Source organism: Galleria mellonella, unplaced genomic scaffold (genome assembly GCF_026898425.1).
Source record: "Galleria mellonella isolate WM207_F2 unplaced genomic scaffold, CSIRO_AGI_GalMel_v1 utg312, whole genome shotgun sequence".
Classification (NCBI taxonomy): Eukaryota; Metazoa; Arthropoda; class Insecta; order Lepidoptera; family Pyralidae; genus Galleria; species Galleria mellonella.
In genome coordinates, this window is record NW_026442074.1 from 4,380,631 (window position 1) to 4,406,774 (window position 26,144).

The 26,144-nt window shown below is 35.3% G+C and overlaps 1 protein-coding gene across 5 annotated transcripts in view; it reads right to left on the bottom strand.

Moving 5' to 3' along the window:
• Positions 1 to 1,329: 1,329 nt before the first annotated feature.
• LOC113515076 (uncharacterized) overlaps positions 1,330 to 26,144 on the bottom strand; it is a 40,342-nt gene continuing 15,527 nt past the window's right edge. The window contains exons 2-10 of one of the 5 annotated variants that reach the window (XM_052895806.1): positions 20,257 to 20,367; positions 14,406 to 14,655; positions 11,422 to 11,560; positions 10,849 to 10,954; positions 8,779 to 8,883; positions 7,619 to 7,768; positions 6,648 to 6,731; positions 4,960 to 6,460; positions 1,330 to 4,290 (exon numbers count right to left, since the gene is read on the bottom strand). In XM_052895806.1, coding sequence (XP_052751766.1) covers positions 4,235 to 4,290; positions 4,960 to 6,460; positions 6,648 to 6,731; positions 7,619 to 7,768; positions 8,779 to 8,883; positions 10,849 to 10,954; positions 11,422 to 11,560; positions 14,406 to 14,655; positions 20,257 to 20,367 — 2,502 coding nt within the window. In that variant the 3' untranslated portion in view covers positions 1,330 to 4,234. Of the gene's footprint in view, positions 4,291 to 4,959; positions 6,461 to 6,647; positions 6,732 to 7,618; positions 7,769 to 8,778; positions 8,884 to 10,848; positions 10,958 to 11,421; positions 11,561 to 14,405; positions 14,656 to 20,256; positions 20,368 to 26,144 lie in introns of all 5 variants that reach the window. The other 4 variants (XM_052895807.1, XM_052895805.1, XM_052895809.1 and 1 more) reach the window with 4 other exon arrangements.

Sequence of the window (26,144 nt, forward strand, 5' to 3'; positions counted from 1 at the left end):
ATGTAATTTTATATGATATTTAAAAAACAAACGAAGAATTATATTTTCAACATTTTATTAAGAAAAACGGAAACAGTGAAAAAGTACATAACTGTAAATTGCAGTTTGTTAAAATTGTTACTATTTTTTTACTTTGTCCTTATCTTTTATCATATAATATAAAACTAACAACCATAAAATTGGTTTATCTACAAAAAAAAAAAAAAAAACAAATTAATAAGTTGTTAGCAGATTATTATATTTGCTATGTGCTATTTGTTTAAAGAAATTTGTGACAACCGAAAGTGTATAATAAATTGAACCTTTGAAGTTAGAACAAAGTAAAAATATAACTAACAAACAGTTAGACGATAAAGCAGATAAATAATTCCTCATATTATATATATATATTATAATACAAAAAATTGTCTCATTTCCTGGATATATATGTATATTATATATCTTAAAGACAAATAATATGTGAATTATATCTATAGGGGCAATTACTTTGAAACTCAATGGAAGGTCTTAAAAATTATCAATTTGATTTATTCAGACAATGAGACAATCATAGAAACTTATATTTTCAGCTTTATTTTTATTTATACATTTACAAAACTTCACTTTGCCAAATAGCTTTACTAAACAACATCACTCTGGTATACCAAAATAAAATATTTGCATCGCAAAAAATCGTTTGCTCATCCATACTTTTATATATCTGGAGGAAGTTGACTTGTTTTATAAATGTCAAAGCATTTTTATAAGCATTTAAATAATAGAATAAAATAAATCTAAAGAGCGAGTTTCCAATTCGCTGTTTAGTTTAAAGAATACTCGATGTATCAGGGATAACTACACGATGGTTGCATTAGCTTAGCGAACCGTCCGAACGATCTACACGCCAGTATGGGTATATCGAAGAAGATCAACTAACGTAACGCCTCTGCATGACCGAGTTGAACTTCTATAATATTAGCAGATGTAATTTTCAGTCAACATTTTCATATAATACTCAAATTATGTACACATAATAAAATTATTAAAGACAATCTAATATTCATTTAAGTGGAGAATTATCATCAAAATTGGATTTATATTGTTCAATAAACATTAATTCCAATATTCATAAGCTAAAAAGCAGCTGTAAGCAAAATATATCAAACGATTAATTTAATTAAAGATATAATATAGAAACCCATACTGTCGTTGGTGTTGCAATCACGCTCCTATATACGGATGAAGCCGGCCGGCTAAATAAATGGCTCCTTTAAATATTGTCGTACGAATCCAGAGATCTTTCAACTACAACGACTAATATAAACTAAGAACGACAAAAAAAAAAACCAATAAGATTTCTGCATATCTATTTACATATTTTACAAGGAAAAGAAATAATAAATAATATTTCTATACCTTTGATATGAGCGTCCTTTCAGCATTGTCTACTCAAAATAATTAATGTAATGAATACATGAATCTTTTTGAATTCAAATGAATTAATATACAATATATTTACAATATAAGTGTGGTCTATAAGTGTATATAGCACTTTGTAAAGAAACTGAATGGACATATTTTAAACTCTAAGCGCAAGTGTCTTGAAGGCGCATTGTAAGCTGGCGAGTTTATCTTTGCAAATATACATGTAATATCTCAAATGGTCATAAAAGTATTTATAGACTTGAATATTGGATGCAGGTGGTAAAGGATGTACAAATCCGTATGCTATACTAGCTTGATAACGTCTATGTAAGATACAAACGTATCATTTTATTTCAGTTAAAAAAATGGAAGAATGATAAGAATTCGAGTAGTTTTAATAGATAGAGGTTATTTCGGGAAGTAGAAATTTCCCACTCCATTGAACAATAATATATCTGTAAAATCCAGTACAGAGTTCACAAGTTTGCCGCAATATGGTCACACCATGAAATGAATACCGAATAGTACCAGACCGAGAATATTATTTAAGATCCTAGGCAGACTACATTCATTTATATAACCACATTTATTAAATTCTACATGTACAAACAAAAAATCAAATAAAATTACAATAATTTTCATCATATCTGATCATCTCTTTTCATCAAATATATTTATAGGATTTTCTTTAGTACAATAAATATATGCTCTCCACACACTTTCGACTAGTTTTCCGTCAATCAATATTGATAACTCACCCAACATTGAGACGATGGTACTTTTTGTATGTATGGACAATGTATTGGTGAAGTTTACATTGCAGTAATAACTAGACGGAGAGAGATATGGCTAAAGAAATTTTTGCTCACTCTATCATCTGTATTATTATGGTAAATCTGATCCTACAAAAATTTGCGCCATTTCTCTTTTACAATAAAATGAATGAAAAAAAGCACCACCTAGTATTGGCACAAATATTTCAAAAATAAAAAGTAAAATTAGTACAATTTGCATTGAGATTCAATTCAATGATCGAGGTGCCATATAGTAGTGTCTCATTTTACTTGTACTCGCACAATACTGTCATTTCATGTTCATAATTTAGATAAGTAAAATGAGAGTACTTGCCTCCGTCTAGATATTTTAGTTTGCAGCAAACATTATAAACTACACAATCATTCTTCACGTAAATGCGACTCACGCGCAAAATTGCGTTTGTATTGAACAACGATGACTGATTTATGTACAATACAATACAGTATGCAGTTTGGTCAAACCTTTGACAAAAGGTTCTTACACTGGCATCTAACAAAACACCTATGCGCGGTATTATGTTATTAGCGAAGCGCGTCATTGCTGCATATAGGTTTATTTGTTACACTCAACACTTACATTTATTAGTATTATTAAAGTTCTCACTTTAGCATCAAACATACGATCCAATTTGGCCAAATTCTCATTTGTAATGGAATAGAAATATTAAAAGAAAGAATAATCAACTTTCACAGTCAGCCACTGTTATCAACCTACAACTTTTATGGAAAACCAAATTAATCTGATTGAGTAATACATTACAATCAATGGATTTAATTAGAAAGTGGTTCTTTTCTCATACTAATTGATACTAAATAAGTAAATTATAATATTCCATTATATTATTTTTAAAAGGAACACTATGCGTCATGTCGTATAGTATAAAGGATAAGGCCTGTGATAGAGGTTGCTGGAGGAAGATGCACAAATTAGTTGTACCGACAAAAGGAAATTCTTAAATGGAGATATTATTTTTAAATGTTGAACTTAGGATTATAGGAAAAAAACATATGTGATGTAACTGATATAACTTCAATAACAATAAATAGCCTAATGAGAAGGTGACCAAGTAGGACGACACCACAGCACATGTCAATTATGGCCAGTTACACCTTAAAAGATCTTTATTTATTATATATTTACAATTCAAAATGGTAAAACTTAAAAATACATAACAAAATAGTAATGAGTGTCTAGTTAGAGAAAATCTACTAAATATTTGTGATTACATAACAAAACTCAAGCACAATCAACATCAACATAAACAAATTATTACATGCCTCCATCAACACAAATCAAAACATCTCTGTGGAGACCCAATATGAGGAATCGCTTGGAACTACTCTGTCATGGACATTCCCAGTTCTCAGTCAAACACACCATTGAAAAGTCCTCTGTAGTTTCTATACTTTACGGTTTTCAGTTCTATACAAACACACTTTACCCTAATTTCTTATTAATTCACCATGTTTGGCAGTTGCGACCAGAATTGTTCATACTACCAATATCAGCCCCACCCGTTCCCAGTAGTCCTCACACTAGGCCATAAAACATGTATAATAAAGTATAAATCCAAATGAGACTTATTATATAACAGCTTTAATATTTTTTTTAGGTTTTTTCAAGTGCAAATTTAATGAATAAATGCTTAAGGTAGCTCTCGTTCAGTTCACCTATGTAACAATTTAATCACAGCAGAAACGCTAAGTTTGAACTGGTGCCGGCTCGCAGAAGCGTGACGAGCCACCATCGCCGCACTGCACCAAAACTATCCACTCACACTCGTCCGTTACAAAGACCGCCGCGGCACTATGGAAGATTCTTTATATTACATTTCACTAAAATATGACGAAGCGCATAAATAATTTCGTGTACGCAGAGACCGAGCGCACGCACCGCTGCGACCTCCGGCGGTAGCAGTTTTATATACACAGTACACAGAACAATTGTCTTTCGGCACGTACCGCACGTCACTTCACTCGCGACGACGCCGTTCCGTATAAACGAGCGTTCGTGGCTACTCGCTAAAGTATCGTACTTTTCCACTGCCGCATCGGATTACGTCCTCCCAGGCTGCAAACAAAGGGAATCTATTAGGTACAGAACGTGAAATACTACATTTATCAGTAATATTAGGGTAGTTTTTAGTATCAAGCAAATTACACATCGAACATGACCATCGGCTCATCTATCATCATATCAGTCTTTAACTGTCCACTGCTGAACATAAGCCTCCCCCCTGAAAGATTTTGTCCATAATTGCCACGCTTGGCAGGCGGGTTGACAACCGCAATTAGGCTTTGTATGTTTTAAGAGGGATGCTGCCGCCTATCCTTCGCTTTCCCTTGGTCGTCTCTTACGACACCCATGGGTAAGGAAGGGGTGACCAATTCTATGCCGGGACCACACACGGCGACTATCGGCTCGGTAAGAAGATTTAGGTAATACTCGCATCTTATAGGTTTTTATAAGGCGCTGGTGTCGATTACGTTAGTAGTAGTTGTGCACGCGGTCTACGCGTCACGACTAATAACACGTTCAGATGAGACCATTATTATGTGTACGAACGCATGGTCCCTAACCGTGTGTAAAAACATTCGCTATTGATTTACGTATCGGTATCCGATCTCTACGAATGCAAAGGAAAATACGATAACAGAGCGTTGTGTACAATACGAGTATGTATTAGTAGCACGTATGCAGGACAATGGAAATGGTTCAAAATAATGTATAGACAGTTACCAGTGCCAACGTAGTCGATGATCTGGTGCAAGTGGTGCGTGTCGGGCGGCGGCTCCGGCGGCACGTACCGCAGCGCCGCGCAGCCCGCCCGCACCGCCACCGAGGTCGCGGCCAGCGGCGCCGCCGGCGCGAGCGGCGCGGACGGCGCCAGCGGCGCGGGCGGCGCGGCCGGCGCCGGCTCGGCGTCGGGCGCATCGCAGACCAGGTCACAGCGCGGCCGCCGCGTCGGCGCGCCGAGCAGCTGCTCATTGATGTCGAACCCGAACGTGACGCCGTCCATGTCGCGCGGCCGCGTCGCCGAGTCGAGCAGGATGACGGGTGGCCGCCGGTCCGCGACCACGTCCGGCGCCGGGCACTCTGCGGGCGGGGCCGCGGCACGCTCCTTCCGGTCGCGGCGCGGCACACTCGGCGGCGGTGGCGGCTTCGCGAGGCGTGAACGAGGCTGGGCGGGCGGGCCGCCGGCGACGGTGCGCGGCTCCAGCGCCGGGTAACCGTCCGCGTCGCCAGGCACCGCCGCCGGTTCGACCCGCCGCGGCTCGGCCCCGTTCTCACCGCCTTCCGTGTAGAAGTTACACGACTCGATGAGGTCGGGGATGTTGTGTCGCGTCCGGGCGATGTCCGCGTACGAGGCGTGCGGCGGCGCGGAGGCGGGCGCGGCGGCGGCGGCGGCGGCGGCGGCGGCGGTGGTGGTGGCGGCGGCGGTCGCGGCGGGCGCGGCGGGCGCGGCGCGCGCGAGCCCCGCGGTGGCGTCGGCGGGCAGCGAGTGCACGGAGTCCATGTCGTCGTTGGAGTCGTTGCTGCGGTCGGAGGGCGGCGCGGACTCGCGGCGCGGGCGCGGCGAGGGCGAGGGCGGGCGCGGGCGGCGCGGCGCGTGCTCGCGCTCCACGTCGCGCTCGTGCTCGTCGGTGCGCCTGCGAGGCTTGCGCCGCTTGGTGACCGTCTGGAACTCGGTGAGCTCGGCGGCGGTGGCGGCGGCGGCGAGCTCGGGGGCCGGCTCGGGCTCGGCGGGTCGGTAGTAGAAGGAGTCGCGCGAGTCGTCGCCCCAGGACCGGCGCTCGGCCTTGGCGGGCGCGACGTCGGCCCTGCGCTCCTTCTTGTCGGCTCGCAGCGGCGGCTCCGCCTCGACGGTGAGGTCCTCGAGCTTGGTCCGCGAGAGCTCCTCCATGGAGGTGGCGCGCTTCATTTTGTTCTCCTTCTCCTTGCGGCGCTCATTGGAGCGCTTCTTGCCACCCTTGTCGTCGGAGTCGTCCTTGTGCTTGGTCCGGCCGAGCTTCGAGCCGCGACCGTTGTCCGCGTTCGACTCTATAAAGCGCAGTAGCTCGTTCAAGTCCTTGTTGCCTTGGTAGCCGTCTATTTGATGCAAGTTGATAACTGTCTCATTCTTGGAAGACTTTTTTCTCCTAGGTTTCTTGTGTAGACTGGGAGAACTGATTCCTTGTACTGCGTTGCCGTTTTCGTCTAGAGATTTCTGTAAACGGTAGTGCACAGTGAATATAGGCACCTGAATAGGAAGGAAAAACAACACGCATTAGAAGACTTAAAAAAATTAATGCAAGTCATTTAATTGTTGTGCGTCCAACTTCAAGCAGGTGTTGCGATGGGTGTATGTACAATATGTCGTTAAACATGATAAATGAAAACACAAAGAGGCAATGCACAGACAAAAACATGAGCATTACGCAACAAACCTTGTGTTCTTCTGGTGCGGACGCGACAATGAACCCGTGCTGCCGCGGTCCCGAGAGACCGTTGTAGCCGATTACACTGCGAGGCTGTACCAATGTAATGAAAAAAAAAATTAATAAAACTATCATTTGTAATAAAAAGAGAAAAATTACTTCAATGTAACGTACTAAAAAAATGCAAATTGCAGTGACAATGAGCGAATTTTATGTATTTGCTAGTGTAGATACACAGTTGCATTTAATCAAATTAGATATTTATTAATTTTGGCTATTATATTTTTCGCAGCTTGAATTTATTAAATACCAATCGAAAAACGTTCACACCATTTACAAACTTTTCAAGGTATACAGCAAGATAAAAGAATAATTATTTCCAAGATTTCTTTTTTGGAAACAACTGTTATATATACATAACTAAAATCAAGTTATTTAAAATGAAAAAGAAATCATATAATTGTAAAATAAATAAAAAATTATTATAAAGCTAAGAGCAATTAAGCTCACACCATGTATATAAATAATCATTAAACATAAAAAAAATCTTCACATAAACCGCACACTATCTATTTAAATTTAGAAAACAAAATTACCTCTCGGCGAAAATTGTTCAGTTTTATATTCCACTGTATTGCATATATAAGTAAGGTGGCCAGCTTTGGTATTATCAGTCACATTAGAAAACTAGGAAACGATTTTATCATTCATTATGTATTCTATATGAAACAGTCATATATATATTTTATATATAAATCTTATCTGGAATTGATACCTTATTAAACAGAATCTAGTCTACAGTCTATAGTAGTAATCGGTTGTAATTTATGAGAATAGTAACTTATCGCATTGAATTTTATATTACAATCAATTCCAAAGTTAAAATTTACAAAAATATATCCAATTGAGCATGTAATTGTTAAACAATATGTTTACTGCAACGAGATCGTGAATGAAACTCGTGCGTGAGCGTGTCGTACCTGTTCTCTGCGGGCGGCGGCTGTGGCGGTAGCGGTGGCGGAGGCGGAGGCGGAAGCGGAGGCGGGGGCAGGAGCGGAGGCGGGTGCCGGGGTGGGGAGCGCGGCCGTGAGGCTGGCCACCGCGCGGTAACAGGAGCCCAACTGCAGCGGCTGTGCCATTATAACTCTCAGTAGCATCATTATATTACAATACCATCCCTACAGTACTACAGCGCTATGCTATTGACGTTAGGCGATATCGCTGGCGGTGTAGGGTCAACACAAACCGACAGAAAGGCGGGGCAGAACTATAAACAGGCGTATCATAAGTAACTCTTTCTCTTTCTCGCTCTTCAACAAGCCACCATTTTGCCACTTAAAATGCTGACGTTCATCTCTGAACATGTTCAAGAGTCACTTAACAGCACTTTAAGACGTGCGGTACGTTGGTTTGCGCTGACCCGTCGTTGTTTTAGATACACACGAGTTTATACGATGCGTTCATTACAGTAGATCTGCTTTGTTTGCGTAGCGTAGTGGGCTGGGGTCCCACCTCCTCGCAAGTCTCTCACTGTAGCTACCCGTCAATACATCCTGGTTTAAACCTGGTTGGTCAACTATATGGATTATATTACACTACAGTACTGCTATGCCCGTCCCCTCACTAAATACCACTAATCCTGCACCTGACCCGTGAAATTTCCTTATATGTTGCACTCATATGTCATTTCACTACTTCAAGATGTCGTTTTAAAACTTTGCCTACGCAAATTTTATCGTAATAGACTCGCTCTATACTAATTCTATTAATTATTATCAACAGACTTAAAAAAGAAGTAGGTTTCTCAATTCGGTTTTTTTTTTATGTTTGTGACCTCATAACTCCGTCAGTTCTTAACCATTTAAAAAAATTCTTTTTTTCTTTCTGAAACTATATACTTTCAGATTGGGGACCAATTTTATCAAAATCGGTTAAGTAGTTTAGTTTTTAAATCAAAATAACTGGTTTTGTCACAAAAGAAGTAGATTTTTTTTGTGGGAATTATCGAGCTTAAAAAGAGGTTTGGTTGTTAGTTAATAATAGAAATATAACCAAAAAGTATGCAAATGGTGTAGATCGTATTACAAATTCAAGTTTAGAAAAATATAAATTTATTCTAGATAATAATTAGAATGCAAACCTTTGGATCGACAGCAACTGCAGACTGCGAAGTAGAAGATGTCGTGTTGCAACTGGTCACAACCTCTGGTGTTGTGATGCAACTAAACGGTATAGCAGAATCAACCTGTAAAAGTACAATGTGATAAGCATGTTCATGAGGAGGTTCAATTAATGTTTATTATTATATTTATTATATATTATTATTGTAAGGGCATCCTACCTCCTTAGCGTTGATAGTAGAGTGCCCCAGTCGGCTTACTACCGGTTTGTTTTTATCTCTTTTTAAATGGTTTTCAAACAGCAGAAATTTTAAAGCAGTCTTATTTAGAACTTCTTTCTTCTTACTGTTTTTACCAGTAAGTGATACTTTGTCTTTATTTGCTTTGTTATATCCTAATGTGCCATTCGTACCTGGCACATATGGCTTATCAACATTGTTATCTATTTCATGTACCTGGACAGATGATCTATCGTTGTTATCTGTGAGTAAGCGTTTGGGAAATGTTAAAAAGACATAAGCATTAGTATCTACTTTAGTTAACAAGTATTGATCTTTGGATTTATCACTTATGTGTACCATGACGTTACTACATTGTGTATTCAGACTTTCTGTGTCTTTCTGAAAATTATTTTCGTCTTTTGTAACATTTACAGAGTGTTGTATAGAGATATCGTCTATTTTCACATTTGTAGCCTCTTGTTCATTCTTTAATTCGACAACATCTTCTACTTTTTCAATCAAATTATTTTCACACAAAACTGGCGGATTAGCAATTTCTAAAACTTTAAGTAAATTTTGCTGCTCCGCTAAATATTTGGAAAATGAATTTGGACTAGAGTCGTCATTCCTAAGTGAATTTAACATATCTAATAATTCTATACTATTATTTCCAGGTAGTTTATCATTATTTTGTTTTGTATATGTATTATCACTATAATTACAGGAATTCTGGAAAATATCAAAATCTACTTCTGACTTAATTTGTTTAGGTTTGTGAAATTTTGTTAATTCAGTATCACATTTAATACTTTCATTTTCCTTAAAAAATTTACCGTCTTTTAAATCAGCAATATTAACGGTTATATGTGAAATATCATTAAAGTTAATATCAGTTATCCTTCCTTCTGACTTAAATCCTTTAGTTTTATCAGTTTTTGTTAATGTAGTTTCACATTTAATATTTCCATTTTTCCTAGTAATTTTATCGTCACTTATATCTGTAATATTCATCGTTTTATACATGTTAGAAACATCAAAATCTATGGGATTGCCTATTGTCATCTTTCTAACATTTTTGGAATTGAATGACGATATGGAGTGATGTTCTAATTTGCCTACACGTTGTCTGTATTTTTGGATGTCATTGACTATATCATCATCGTCCTTGAGGGTGGTTTTCAGCCGATCCGATTTAATAAGAGTAACACAAGTAGTAATAGGGTAATTATAACATTGTAAAACGGTTCTTTCTATCTTTTCATATTTTATTAGATTACTATTATTTATATTCGAGGAACATGAATCATATTCATATTTATTTATTTCACTTGCACCCAGAGCAATAGCATTATGAATATTAGGAACAGTTAAAGAATGATTGTCCTTCAAGTTGAAATTAATTTGATTCTCTTTTGAGCTAGTGCCTTTCTTTAAATGTGGATTATCTTGTTTGCACATTTTAGACAAACATTGAAAACTTGGTTCTTTAAAGATGGTCGACAACCCGTCGTACCACTTGTTTACACTATTTTGAAACACTTCAATATCTATCTTTTTAACATATGTACCAGAGTTTTTCTCGGTAGTAACATTCAGACGTAGATCGGATTTTAAATTCTTGTAATTAGCTTCAAGAAAGGATTTCTTTGGGCCGCGCGGTTTATTAATTACTACTTTACGGTCACTACTACGATCATCGTAACAGCCACCACGGTCACAGTTTTCGACATCACATTTCTTTGGGCGTAATGCAATCAGTAGTTTTTGTTGATTGGAATATTGGGCGGGAGCCGCATGGCGGAAGCATCTATGAGGGAAGCGCGGGGTCGGCAGGGGTGGCGGGGGCGGCGTGATGTGAGCCGTACGCACCTGGTTGGACGCCGTGGTGGTGGTGACCGCGCGGCCCGAGCACACGCTGCCGCTGCCGATCTCGAGCGTCGCGCGCGCCGTGTACATCGGGAACGTCGTCTTACTTCTCCTGGGGACAATTCCGCTCTCCTTAAAACCCACGAATGAATCTGTTCTTATGTTTACACTACAGAAATAATACACACAATGGAGTAATGGGTTAGAATGATGTCATTGTTATCGATACACCCTGTCACAACAATCTCCACGGAAAAAAAGCTTTCTCCGAAATCCATCGTGATTAATCTTTGATGGATTCATCGTGATGGACTAACTGACTTTTCATCCTCATTTAATAGCCTTTACTAATGTTATTATTATATATATTACTACTATTATAAACACAAAAGTTTACAAAGGCTTATGCATATGTGTTAGTTACTCTTTCACGAAAAACCTACTGATTTTAAATGAAATTTGGTACACGGATAGCTCAGCGGTCAAAGCCGCGAGATGTAGCTAGTAATCGTTAAAAAAATAACAAATTGCCAGCGACTCCGGTATTCAGCGTGAGCACTGCGAACACGAACTCACTTGTTGAGCAGTTCGAGTTCAGCGGGACAGTTGGCGTCGCTGGCGGACACGCGGCGCTCGGCGAGCGGCGGCGGGTTAACGCAGCGGACCGTTGCCAGGTACCCGCCCCCCGTCACCGGCTCCTCCGCCGCGTGGAACGCTGCAACCACCACCCAGTTACCATTATTATACTAAATTTTTAACTATCATCAACCGCAATTGCAGAAATTTATTATTATTATTTTATACAACTTAGAATGGCAAACAAGCTGATGGCCCACCTGATGGAAAGTTGTAACCGTCGCCTATAGACATGTGCAGTAGCACAGAAATAACAGAATATACTGTTTCGCCCATTATTCCCCCCATGCGTTGCCGTTCCTGAGAACTCAAGTGTTACTCCTCTGTACCCTGTAAATTGACTGCCATGTCCCACCCTTCAAACTGAAACAGCTAGAAATTATGCAAATTATACAAAAAAAAAAAAAAAGAAAGCGTTTACATCAGTTGTCTAGTACCCATAGCACAAGTTCTACTAAGTTTGAAAACAGATGGCGCTTTGCAATAAAGTCCAATGCTACTTGTTATAGATATTTTTCATTATTAGTGGGTGTTCATGCTATTATTAAACAAATTAACAATAAAGTTTAAAAAAATTAAACCAACTTAAAAAAAGATGAAACAAAAACTGAAAGAAACTGCCTATACGTGCATAATTATATGATAATAAGAAGGAATTATTCTCTAACTTCTAATTGTTATGGATTCAAATCTATCATTATCAGCTCATCTAAATAACTTAAAAGAGTATAACAACTTTTATATATATATGTGCTTATAGTATTTAAAGAATTATCCTCTAACTCCTACCATTAAGGAGTTATGCTTTCATCATCATTTCAGCAGCATGAAACGATATAAATAACTTAATTGAGCCTAAGAAACTATCTATACGTGCTTATATTATTCAAGGAATTGCTCCCCAACTCCTAATTGTTAATAAGTTAAACCTTCCATCATTAGCTCGTCTGAGTAACTTAAGGGAGTAAAACTCTAAGACTCTATGTGCCTGTAGTACCTATACAATTATCTTCTACCTCCTCAATCACACGAGATGATGACTACCAGATGCAAATATTTGAATAAATCTTGAAAAAAAAAAATATATGAACACCATATATAGGCCTATAAAATTTGAGGATTGCCCTCGATTTCCTTGGGACCCGATCATCAGATCCTGACTTGGTGACTTGTTGAGGTGATACCTCAGGATTATACTGTTTCGAACAAAAAAACAATTTCTGAAATCGGTATACAATTGATGGAGAAATGGGCGGACATACCTAATATAGTTACATATACAGTTACAGTTAAAAAAAATAACCTTTTTTGAAGTAGGTTAAAAATAAATAGAATTTCTTCTGCAAGCTCTTGATGCTAAAACGGTATTGTGGAAAATTACACAATTATAATATGCATTTATTAAATAAATGAAAATAATGTTGTCATATGAAAAATACATGTAATTGAATTGACAATGTAAAAAAATAACGACTTCGACTAACATAATAAGAAAATATCAAAAATTCATCACATAATAAAATCTTAATTTTTGAAGTCGTAAAAACTCCACGGGTTGCTGTTACGGATATTTAAAGTACAAGCGATAACGAATGGAATGCTGAAACCAGCAAATGGACACAATTACTTACGGAATGTTTGGATAAGCACTATTGTTGATAATGATGCTAGAAGATACCTCAAAATTGTTGAGGCCTATCTATTACTTACAATTTTACTAATCAACACACAAACACACACCAGAGCGCATTCATTTGAGAATTCTAAATAAGTACCTACCAGTGTATTGGATTACCTAGGTAAATTATTTCGCAATATGCTGATTCAAATTTTAACGTTAGCACATTCGCGGAAATGTGTAATGTATATTGGAAAAAAAAAAATTATTAACATTTACGTTATTAATGAATATGATGATTCGAACAAATAAATGGTAGAGAAACATATAAATGCTGATACCAAATAATATAGACATTCAAAGGTTGCCTGGAAGAGATCGCTTTTAGCGATAAGGCCACTCATTGTTTTCTTAGTGTGAACATTTCTTGGAATTGTGTGTATCTATTTATAATAAGTCTACTACTGTAATCTTTTGGAAGAAACAATAAAGAGTATCTATCTATCTATAGTATAAAAGGGCAAGGAAACGATGTAGCTGTGTAGACAACGGATTATGATGTTAAACAATTATTGAGTAAGTCTTACTCTCTAAAGGTTAACTTGTACAAAATTCCTATAGCACTAAATCCGATTTATTCTTTCTTTATTCTTTATTGTACACAAAAGGTTATTGAAATATAAAAACAAACATAATAGTGCACAAGGGCGAGCTTATCTCGAATAGATTTATGTGCACTAGATATTTCATTGTAAAAAAATAAAGTTAACAAATCCGTTTTGTTCCGCAAATTTAAAAAAACCGGTCAAGTGCGAGTTAAACTCACTCGCCAAAAGTACCGTATATGAATACATTAGAAATACAATTACCTATACTGCTTTTCTTATATGAAATAGATACAAAGTTATTATTATTGATATGATTAATACGTAATTTCTTAGTTTGGACGATAATCTTGGTAACACTAAACCGCATAACTAATTGCAATGTGACAGACGAAAGGACGGGCGAACGGACGGACAAAGTCGTACCATAACGGTACCTTTGTATCGGTACTAATTTTCTGGTACGGAACCCTAAAAACAAGACTGCTGTATCAAAAACGGAACTAATAAAAAACTATATAGCTTGTGTCACTGGAAATGATGTAAGGATTCTATCGATACCCCATAAATTTAAATCTGTTTAGATATTTAGTAGTTATGGAGGAATAAATCATCTCACATACATACATAAACACTGAAAACACCCCTCCCTTCTTTTGGCCAGTTGTGTAATTAAATACATAATTTGAAACTATACATACAAGTATCGACTCCGGAAGGTAGACTGCCCCCGTGCGTGGCGCGCTCCGAAACCGAGGCATGGGCCCGCTGCGGCGGCTGGTGGCGCACGGGCCGCTGCGCCGACTCGCCCGCCAGGGCCGCCACCAGATCCTGCATCGAGTTGGCATGCGACAGAGCGAGCCGCCCGCGCGCGTCCCTCACTACCCCCCGGGGACCGAAACTGCGGGCTGCTTCACACGCCTCGTCTTGCTCCACTTCCTCGAGGAGCTCCTGTAATTTTATAATAATATTTAAGATTTAAATTAATATGGGATCTAACACGGGAATACACAGTTTTGTTTAAAAGAAGTATTATGATAATCGGTTGACAGTTGGTGCAAAAAATTTATGTGAAGTCGTTACGAGAATCACTATTTTTTTATCGTTTAAAAATAAGTCAAATATATTACAAATTTGATAGACACTTCATGTACGAATAATTTAAGGCATTACGGTATATTAAAATAAATACGTAAAACAAAAATTTGCATACAGACACGCTTTAAAGGTAATTAAACACCTAACAACTGCTAAAAATTAATTTACATGTGTTCGGTGTCGACTGATGTTATAATTAAGAACCGTACCCCGCGGCTTCACCCGCGTGAATCACTATAAAGTTTTCTGTGTTAGATTAAGATATAATCTACCCATATATCAAATTTCGTTCAAATGTGTTCAGCAGTTTTAGCATAAAAGAGCAACAAACATCTATCTATCTACCTACCCTTACAAAGTTTCGCATTTATATTAATAGGAATTAAACTAAACTTTTTTTTTATGTTGCATTGAGAATTTAATTCGATAGAAAGAGATGGAACACAGCAATAGCTATAATATTTTATTAGATGGTACGGCAGTGTCTCCGCCAAGCGAGCACGGCTGTACCATCCTTTTCTAGAAACGGCTCACGGTACTTTTGATCCCCCCTGTACTTCATTTTGGATAAAGCAAGAAGTTTGAATTTTTAACGATCAACAGGAAATAATATAACTGTCCATACTGCGAATATAGCTAATAATTATACCTTATAGGTTATGAATTATCGCTATTTAAAGCTCTATAATTTTGTCACTTATACACTCACCGATCGTCAAAATTATAAGATAAAAAAAAAAGTGGCGCACTATTATATAGATTCTGATATATACAAATATATATTTATACACACATATAAAAAAGTAAAACATATACACAATATTAAGTATGTGTTTACTTAATGACAAAAGAAGCAGCGTCCCTCTTAAAACATCACCAAAACCTAACTGCGGTTGCCAATCCGCCTGTCAAGTGTGGCAATTACTGGCAAAGCCCCCGGTAGAAGGCCTACGTTCAGCAGTAGAAAATTAACGGGCGACACTTTATAGCACACACGCAACAGGAGAGAACGAAGGAGGACGATGAAGAGAGAACATAGGGAAATAGTAATTAAAGGCTAAGATAGTACGACTAAACAGAGGTTTTGAAGCTAGCGTGAGTTTGAGCTCGATGAGCAGAGAGGCAGGTAGTGAGTTCCACAGGCGAATTCCCTGGACAATAAAGGATTTGAATAAAAGGAAGTGTCAATCCTCTTCCTTTTATTCAAATCCCTTACACTTGAGTAGGATATTATTAATACTGCGCGAAGCATGGCCTCATGAGAATCACGAATAATGTCGTATAAATAATAATATTAGCGTCTATTAAAGTGCCTATTCAACTACTATCAATATTAGAAATCTTTATTTTTATAGTAATTATAATGACTTGGCAATTACACGGCACCGTAACTATAAAGAATAATAATAGTAATAGAAGAATTTAATATAAAATCTACTATTTCAAATACTAAGTAAATCTAAATAGTGTATTTAAAAATATTTTATTAGCAAAATTAAAATAATTTCAATCGTATGTAATTACACACGATATTATCATAGTTTCTTAAAAAAAAATGCTTACGACTATAATCGCTAAAGGGGTAGGTATTGATCGACTTTTGTACAGAATGTAACTAACGACATTTCACTCGAATATTACAAGCACATTAGAATCCAACGTGGCAAGAGATCAGAAAGTATAAAAGTTCCTTTATCTTGATATAATATAACGAAAGCAATGCCAGCAAGTGAAAAAAGGATAAAATTAGTATTCAAAGTCCGTACATGATCCCGTTTTGGTACAATAATGATCTGAATCTAATTTACGAGTATTTTATATTCCTGTACTTCTCCACTCGTAACCATTCATGTTTAATAATTTGGGATACAATTTTTTTTTCTAGAATCTATGGTACTTCATTTTGCCAACACGGATATGTACACAGGATATATATAAAAGTTAATTATTATGTATACTTTTTTATTCTAAAAGCCTCAGCTATTTGCATACTTATTTAAGGACGAGGTTGTATAGGGTAAGAAATAACAAAGTGGGGAATAAGCATATACATAGGAAACCAAAAGTGAAATTAATAACAAATATGAAGGGATAGAGGAATGAGTGCCTTATTACTAAAAGAATGATGTCTTTAAAAATGATATAAGATATACAAGTCAAGTTATAAATGTGTGACAAGTGAGACGACCAAACTAAGATCGGAATGAAAGTAAGAATAATTTCAATCACAAAATAATAAAAAAGACCTTGAAGCATCTGGAAGTACATAATGCATTTTTTTATGCAACTTAGAATGTCAAACATGCTGACAGCCCACCTGATGAAAATGGTAACCGTCGCCTATAGACATGAGCAACAGCAGTAGTACAATGGGCATAAGATAATATACTGTTTCGCCCATGATCTCCCTCCCTCCCTCCCCACATGTGTTGCCTCTCCTAAGGATTCAGGTGTTATTCCTTTGTACCCTGTAAATTCTGATTGTATCTCAGTCAGGAGACTGATGATTTCACCAATATACCGATAGTTAATATTTCATCAACTAGCTTTTGTCCGCAACTTCGAACGCGTAGATTTCAAAAGTACGAAAACCAATGAACTTGTCACTTCCAGATTGCTTATCGAGACATACATACACCAAATTTTAAGTTACATCTTCAGGAACACAACTGTGTGTCCAATTTGATGCAATAGTGTTTGTGTAATGCCGGAACAAACATACAGACAGATAGATAGACATATATTCTAAAAAATATTGTTTTGGCATTTATGATGATGTTATTAAGATCTTTTATATATTTTTTTCAAATAACTCTCATGTATAGACATCATCTGGTTTCAATTTTATTATATTAGTAAGTAGTAATAATTTTACGAACCTTCTCACCAAATACAAGTGAAATAAGCATGAACGCAACGAACGTGGTATTAGAATTAAATGTTAACATTCTTGTTACTATAATAATGACTAGGTTAATTATAATCAAGGGTTATTGGCAAATTACGTAATAGAACGTTTTAAAAATGTGTTAAACATTAATGCTATATTGTACAATTAAACGTACTGATGCGTTCAAACATTACAGTACTATGAAACTCAACACTTCATAATTTTTGTTTAGAAGTATTTTGAATCGAGCGAAATTTCTTTCCATACACTGCGCTATGCCATGTCAGAGCCTTTATTCAAATGCAGTTTTTTTGACATCCATGACAAATTTATTGATCAGAGTAAAAGAGCTCGTTGCAAATAGACCGCTTGTTGATTTGATCGGCGACAAGCATTATAGTACCAAGAACCAAATCGACTTCATGAACCTTATTTCACTAGACGGCAATAACAATTCTTTGAGAAGAAAGTGGGAGAGTACAAAAAATGGGACATTATGGTCAGTCGTATAGACAGTAAATTCACCGTAGATGCTGAATTTTAAACTAAACACGAGTCAGTGATTTTATGACTAGCATAGTGTTCCAATGTCGCACAGTGTACTAATTACACAATTTATTTATAATTTGTACACTTTATTAATTATATTTAATTACAAATTAATATCGCCCATTGTTTTCTCATTGTGATTATTTCTTGTAATTGTTTATATTTATAATAAGTTTACTATTGTAATCTTTTGGAGGAAACAATAAAGAGTATCTATCTATCTATCTATATGCAACTAGCTATCAGTGGTTTCTATTTACCTTTAAGGGGCAAAAGATAGGTTTAACGTATAGAGTCCAGTTTATTGCCTCAACCACAGATAATATAAATTATACACTAGACTTAAATAAAACAATGTAACAAGGTGCCGTCAAGAAAAGAAAAAAAAGGTAATGTTTTGTTAAAATCATTACAGAACACTGTCTTAATGAAATTGTAACCAATTGAAATATTCAATCAAGAAACCTATTTCTGACTAGGTGTATACCATGGTTCCGCCCGCGTGAATCTATATAAATATGTGTGATTGAATGTGCTAAACGTAATAATGACTATAATGTTATCTTTTCATTTTAGGATATTATCTACTCGTGTACCAAATTTCATTCAAATCTGTTCAGTAGCTTTACGTGAGAGAATAACAAACACCATCCACCCATCGTTATAAACTTTCGCATTTATTATATTAATTGTATTTATTCTACTATTGGATATCAACAGACACGTTTTGTGGTAGTAGACTGTAGTCGTGTTAAAATAAGCACGAATCTGCACAAAACGGAACTTTGTCGCCTAGTGAGTTATTTTTAAGCGACGACAAAATGGAGGTTTTCGATACGATGATATTTTTAAGCGAATCCTTAGCAGGAGATTCTTAAGTGGTCTATATTGTTTCGATTTTATCCGAAAGTCTTTTTCAGACTGCGTACAGCACTGACGTTGCTAATTTTGTAAAGTCTCACCAAACAAATATAATAGTAAGTTCATTAAATTCGTTATACAGTGTAAACTCTATATAACAAACTTCTTTTTAACGTAAAACTCCTTAAAATGTACAAATTGCTAAGTTTTGTTTGGTTTACAACGTTACCCTTATATTGAAACACTCTTTGTAGCATTGCACCCACTGTCAATAGCAAAACGAGACATGGTTATTTAGATCCCAATAAACATTAGTTTCACTGACCTTCAAACACAATAGTGACAAAGTATATTAAATATTTAATTTTTTTAAAAAAATATTTAACGAAGATTATCCCACTATATCAGAAGATATGAATAAAATACAACGAAAGATACATTTAAAATATAGGCATAGTAAAAAACGACAAAGATAACTGATTATAACTTTATGTATTTTTTTTTCTCTTAATTTAGTCAAAATTAAAAAGTACTTATTTACAATTATTTTTACTCTCCATTTAACGAAAACTCTTTATAACGCATTTAAATATCCGGTTCCTTCGATTTCACTATATAGAATTTTCACTGTATATGTATAAAAATTAATTAAAGTTATAAAATATTTTTAATAGTATTATGTAACTGTGTGGTTCCAACATAGAATAGATTACACTGTCCTTTCCTGTGAGTGTAGTAAGATGAGACTAAGGGAACTTAATAATAGAGTGATAGGTAAAAGCGTTCCTCTTAAAACATCTTAAAAAGCCCAACTGCGGTTGCAACCCGCCTACCAAACGTGGCAACTACTGGCAAAACTCCCTTTAAGTTCAGCAGTGGACAGTTAATGGCTGAAATAAATTAACACTATTATGAAGGCTATATATACCTATTGTATAAATCTATTTGTACATATATGTATATGTATATATAAATATGCTAAGTTTTATTAAAATTGTCCCATAAACACCTCCTAAGTGAAATTAGTAATAAATCTAAACATAAAAATTTTTATTTGTACTATATTATTGGATATCAGTAGACTGTCTTGTGGTTACATCAATTATTCATTTGTTTCCATTTTTAAGTTCTATTAAAACAGCCTATGGACTCACCTGGAAGAGACTACTTTTACCCTCGCGGTCTTTGGGGCATTTGTATTGGATTGCTTCATCTAGGAGGGCACGCAGCTGTCCGTCGTCTAGGGTCTCCACGTGTTTGTTGTTCTGTAACAACAATCATATACCTATATTAATTAAGAATTAAAGAAACATAATACTGATAAAAAGTTGCAAAGATGATTTATTTATGTAGTGACGTGCTATATATGCTCTCGGACATAGTGAAATAAATTTATAGTTTTCTATTGACTTTATTTCTATCAAAACGTACTCGTGCCATAACAATGATAGTTTGGTATAATCGGTAATAAAGCACAATATAATATATAAAATAAATACTTAAAGAACAATATAGCTTTGTTGCTTTCTTGTCTATTTTTCTTAGTTGGAATTGCATTTCGAACTGTGTATATTTATACACAATATCTATTCAAAAATACTTCAACTTACTTGAAAAAAAAAAAAAAAAACTTTTTTAAAAGAAACAACCAAAAAGATGAATCATTTCTTTTACATACTTAATCTTATTTAGATTAGTTATAATAATATTTTTAAAAAGAGGCCACTGGCACTCTAAAGCTATGGTACAAATACACATATTTAAAAAATTTATAAGAAATTTTTATACATTACTTCCGTGTAGTAGCTATCGGTGTCATAATTACGTGTGATCACTACTTTTTACCCGACTACTGCGAAGCAAAAAGGAGGGCTATTATTTTAATCCGTATGTAGTAATTTGTTCCCTCATAACTTCTAAACTAGTTATCCTAATTTGATAAATGAAGTAGAAGATGTATATTTAGTAGACAATAAAAATTGAAGTTTATAAATAACAATTATAATTGAATGAATGAAAGACAATATTTTCTTTTTCATACTCTTCAGGGTGTGATTTTTAACAGACGAGTTTTAAATTTTAATTATTTTCATAATGACGTAAGAATCGCCTAAGGAAACTCTACATTATAGCAGCTCAGGAAAAGGAAATTTTAAAATAAACCCCCATACATCAGGTCATCGTGGTAATATAAGTTTATTGTTATTGACTAATTTAAATTTAAAAGAGTACCTGGATTCGTTATTCTAAAACAAAGTTGCCTAGCGTTTCATAGTAGGTCGACAAAGTTAAATTGATTTACGACACCACAACGATAATAGAAAGCTATGATATTAAAATTCTAGCCCTATAACAAAACGGTGGTGCCCTTTACTCTCCACACCATACGTACAAAAATGTGTATTTTGTTGAACTATTTTTGGCGTGATATTTTATACCAATACGTGACCGGTCGTGTGACGAATATGAAAAGGAAGCTTTGCAGGGAAAACGGAACAAACACGCGACATATTCTATGTGAACCAATAGGCGCACGAAAATGAATTAATACTAAATAATCATTTATATATCATCGGTATATTCTTTACTGGCAATATGATTTTATGCGCAATGATCAAAAACACGAGAATAAGTGCAAAAATATTCAAAGTAACAAGCTCAGGAACTACGAAATGTATAGGTTAAAAAAAAATTAATACCTTTCTTTTATGCAGTCTATAACTAACAGTACACGAAACATGGAAATAATCTAAGTGTAATAAAGAAAACAGAATATCAATACTTTTCAATTACAGTAAACAAACTGCAAACCAATTCAACTAATGATAAATTTATTTTAATTTTGGAATAATTAAATTTCATAACATCAAATTCTAAGTGAGTTTAAAAGGGTTTTTATATATAACTCAGGACCAAATTTTATGTTAACAAACAATGAAGTAGGTAATATTTAACTAAAATACTCGCGTTCTCCAGCAATATTCTGGTAATGACGCCGAAGAGACGGGGCCCAGCTGAATAATTCATTGGCCCATCGTACGGTCTGTTTCAGTAGAAATTAGGAGATACTTCGGGCAACGGGGGAGCGGTACAGCTAATAACCATAATCAAATATTAAAATTATACCTACATTCTAACAACTAATATAATTATGACGGATTTGTAAACATAATCAATGTTATTATAACAATGTTAAATTCTCTTGAACTTCATTATAGAATCGATTTTCTAATCTAGTTGGAATTTATAAATTGATTTTTTTATTGTGATCTAGATTTTATCGATCTCGTTGCCTTGGAATTTCATGCATTACGAGTAAATACTGTTTATTTCCATACCAGTGTTACAAAATAAGATAATGGAACCGATTCTTAGATGCCAAATTTTACATTTAAATTGTTTGTTTATCAAAAACAAATTTTTTGCCCGTTATTTCGTACTCGTGAATTTCAGAAGAAAAAAACTAATGACTTCTAGATGGCATATCAAGACAAAACGTACACCAGTTTTTAAGTTACATCTTCAGGAACACGACTGTGAAAACCGCAAGCAATTTGGTGTAAGTTTTTGCGTGATGCCAGAACAAACATACATTTAAAATTTCTAAAAAAATATCCATTTAGTCTCTGTTGATTTTAATTGACACCTCATATATATCTTTTAACATTTCTCATACATAGACGGACTGCTTATAATTTTATTACATTTAATGGTTTGAAGCCACGAAAACAGAAATTTTACAGTTAAAGATAGAAGAAGAGAATAAACATTCAGAATCGATGTAGCATGTTACTCAATTATGAACTATGTACAACATAGTGTTTATCTTGACAATTGAATTTATTGTATAGGACTCTATAGGAGTAATGTATTAAAAACATCAAATTGTTCCAGTTGATCGGATGCTGAATCGTTAACGTGAAGGTCGCATCCAAGTTGAGAAACCTTGGCAGCTGACAACAGAGACACGGCACGCCACACACCATTTACTAGCAGTTGCTGATACTGAAAACTTACCGTATAATTTTTTAGTAATTAAGGCCGTATTGTAAATTAAATAAGTACTGCGGCATTTACATAATAATCGTGCTCTCTTTTAAGAGACTTATTTAGATGAGGACCTTTTCATCGTTCTATACATTATAGCTATTTACTTATTCTTTACTGATTACATACCAAAAAATGTTTGGTATAAGAGGCGGGCTTAATACTATATTCTCTCCCAATAATTCTTTGTAAAAACAGAAACGTAAACATGCGCTGAAAAATTTAAAAAATTTTTTAGCTGTTTTATAGACTTATATCGTCATAGTCGTAGAATACTGACGGATCTTTATATGTAATATTTGTCAGATCCGTCAGTATTCTACAACTATGACGATATGTGACTATAGTGCCGAAATCTTGATGTACCTATTAACTTCAGAAACTTGTAAGTCGTGAATGCATTGATACGCCGATAAACAACGAAATATTTCGAGCATACCTTTTATTGAAAATATTTGAATTTAGAACAAAGAATTACTTATATAAAAGAATTCTGTATTGTTACAAAACAGATTTTTAATACGTAAATATAAATGGCTAATGGAACAGAACAAGACAATAAACCCTATCATCATCATTTCAGCCATTATCAATCCACTGCTGAACATAAGCCTCCCCCATATACTGCCATAAAGAACAGTCCTGAGCCACCTGCACCCACTGACTTCCTGCAATGCATTTCAGGTCGGAGTGACGACCACTAACATAATAACTCCAAACACTATAGTAGACTATAAAAAGAATTCTTCAAATCAGTTCACAATTGAAGACGGAATGGCGTAACTTTAGATAACGCCTTTGTTAGCGGACTAAATTCTGACATGTATTACATTTGCCGTTGGGCTGACAATTTTTTTTTTTATTAAAAATAACGTCTTTTTTTAGTTGCAAATAATTAGATTGAACAGATATAATCTGAAAGTCTTCCAGATCAAGTAGATTTTTTAAACTTGAATTTGGAACAATTTTTTTCCGATATAAACATATATTAATAATGAAAATAGCAGCCATCTTCAATAATTTAAAAAAGGAATTATTTTGTCTATATTTAGGTATAAATTTAAGTAATCAATAAATAGAAGCATCATTATGAATCATTATGCACTGTTTATCTTGTTCTTTCAAATCGTTATTATTTTTTAATTTAACCTTACAAATTTCTCTCATATATATATATATATATACATACACACTTAATATTAACTGTGTACTGGTAACTAATCTGCGCACATGGATAAGAAACTTGGCCTGTATTTGGGGAAATGATTGTATGGAGTCATTCCATCTATATAATCTAAAGGCGTAACATGCCAAAAAAATTCAGACGAATTGAGAACATCCTTCTTTTAGAAAACATTTATCCTATTGATTGGGTTTTATATATGTTTCATTGGGGATTAGATGTACATTCTAGATATAACTAATTCGATTCTACTAATTATTAATAACACTTTTACACGAGAGATGAAGTTTCTTTTTCTGCAGATAAGAAGATAGCTTGTATTTAGCTACGTAAATTTATCTAACGATGCTATACTCAATTAGGTCGTTCGACTAATGAGAATCGTCGTAATTGAATAAAGTGGAAATGAATTAGCAAGTTCGGAACGCAGTTCGAGAAATAAAGTGTAAGACATTTAATATAAGGAAAAATTTCAACAGGTACAAGTAAATTAAGCCTATCAAAAATAAAAAAGACTTCGATTGTACCAAAATTATTATGTATCGTATGTTTAAATTTGGAGTGCAGAATCATGTGTTTTTGGATTAGGCTTTGTATCCTAGCAAGCAGTTTTTTACATTACAATAAAAATGGCAATATTAATGGAATCAAACTATTGATTTCAAAAATACACAAATCAAAATTGACGATATAATTGCGTATCATTAAAAATACAGACGAATTCATATAAAAAAAGGCGAAAGACATCGGTGACCTTCGTAGAGATATAACTCCACAAATAAATCTTCAAAAACAATTTATAATATGTCAGCTCATATTAATTTATAAAAAATAATAATCCTCGAGTCATAAATTTACAATCCCTCCATCCACCACTCATTAGTATTTGTTTTGAATTATTTCTATAGGAACAAAGATTATAAACAGGAGAATGGTGTGATGCTGTCAATATATCTATCATACGAACAGACAAAAATTAAGAAATTAAAAGGATACCATTTAAAAAAATATATTGTAGCTTGGTTTTCCTCAATTTGCAATATTCACACATTTCTATGCGGAAGAGCGCCTATCGCAATTCGTAACCACAGCCCAATACCACAGTGAAAATAGTGTGTATTTATCGTTGTAACCAACGTATGTAGGTATGTATGTCTGCCTTAGCGCGAGCATTAAGTTTCATAATGGAAAACAATGTATTTTATAATTAATCTTATGATACTTAATTATATGTATAATAAGTTTAATTTCATAAGCCTTATCTTTCTAATATAATAAAATTGTAACTAGACGCTGTCTGTACAAATAATAAGATTAATAGCAGCTAAAACAAAAATGTATAGAATTTTCGTCTGTCTATCTGTATGTTTTAACACGCAAGAATTAAAACGGTGTTGCACCAATTGAATACATTTTTCACAATTGTGTTGCAGAAGACTAACTTAAAATCTGGTGTATATTTTATCTTGATACGTCATCTAAAAAGTACGTACTTCCAAAATACACGGGTACGAAGTAGCGGACAAAGGCTTGTCGATTTATGAAAAGAAGTGTGGCAATCGGTACCGAATTGGCGACGTAGTCACGTAACGAAGTCACAAAAAAAACATACTTTCTTTTGGATGTCGCTTAAAAATACTGTCAACAACTCAATCGGAAAGTACACTATCTATCCTAATAACATTTTAAAATACCTGGCCCTCTAGTCAAATGGCAAATGAATCCATCGATGTAAAACGCCTTATCGCCTGCAAATCCTTGAGATGGAATAAGAGAGCAACATCCGATGTCACATATCAACTCATGGACTCG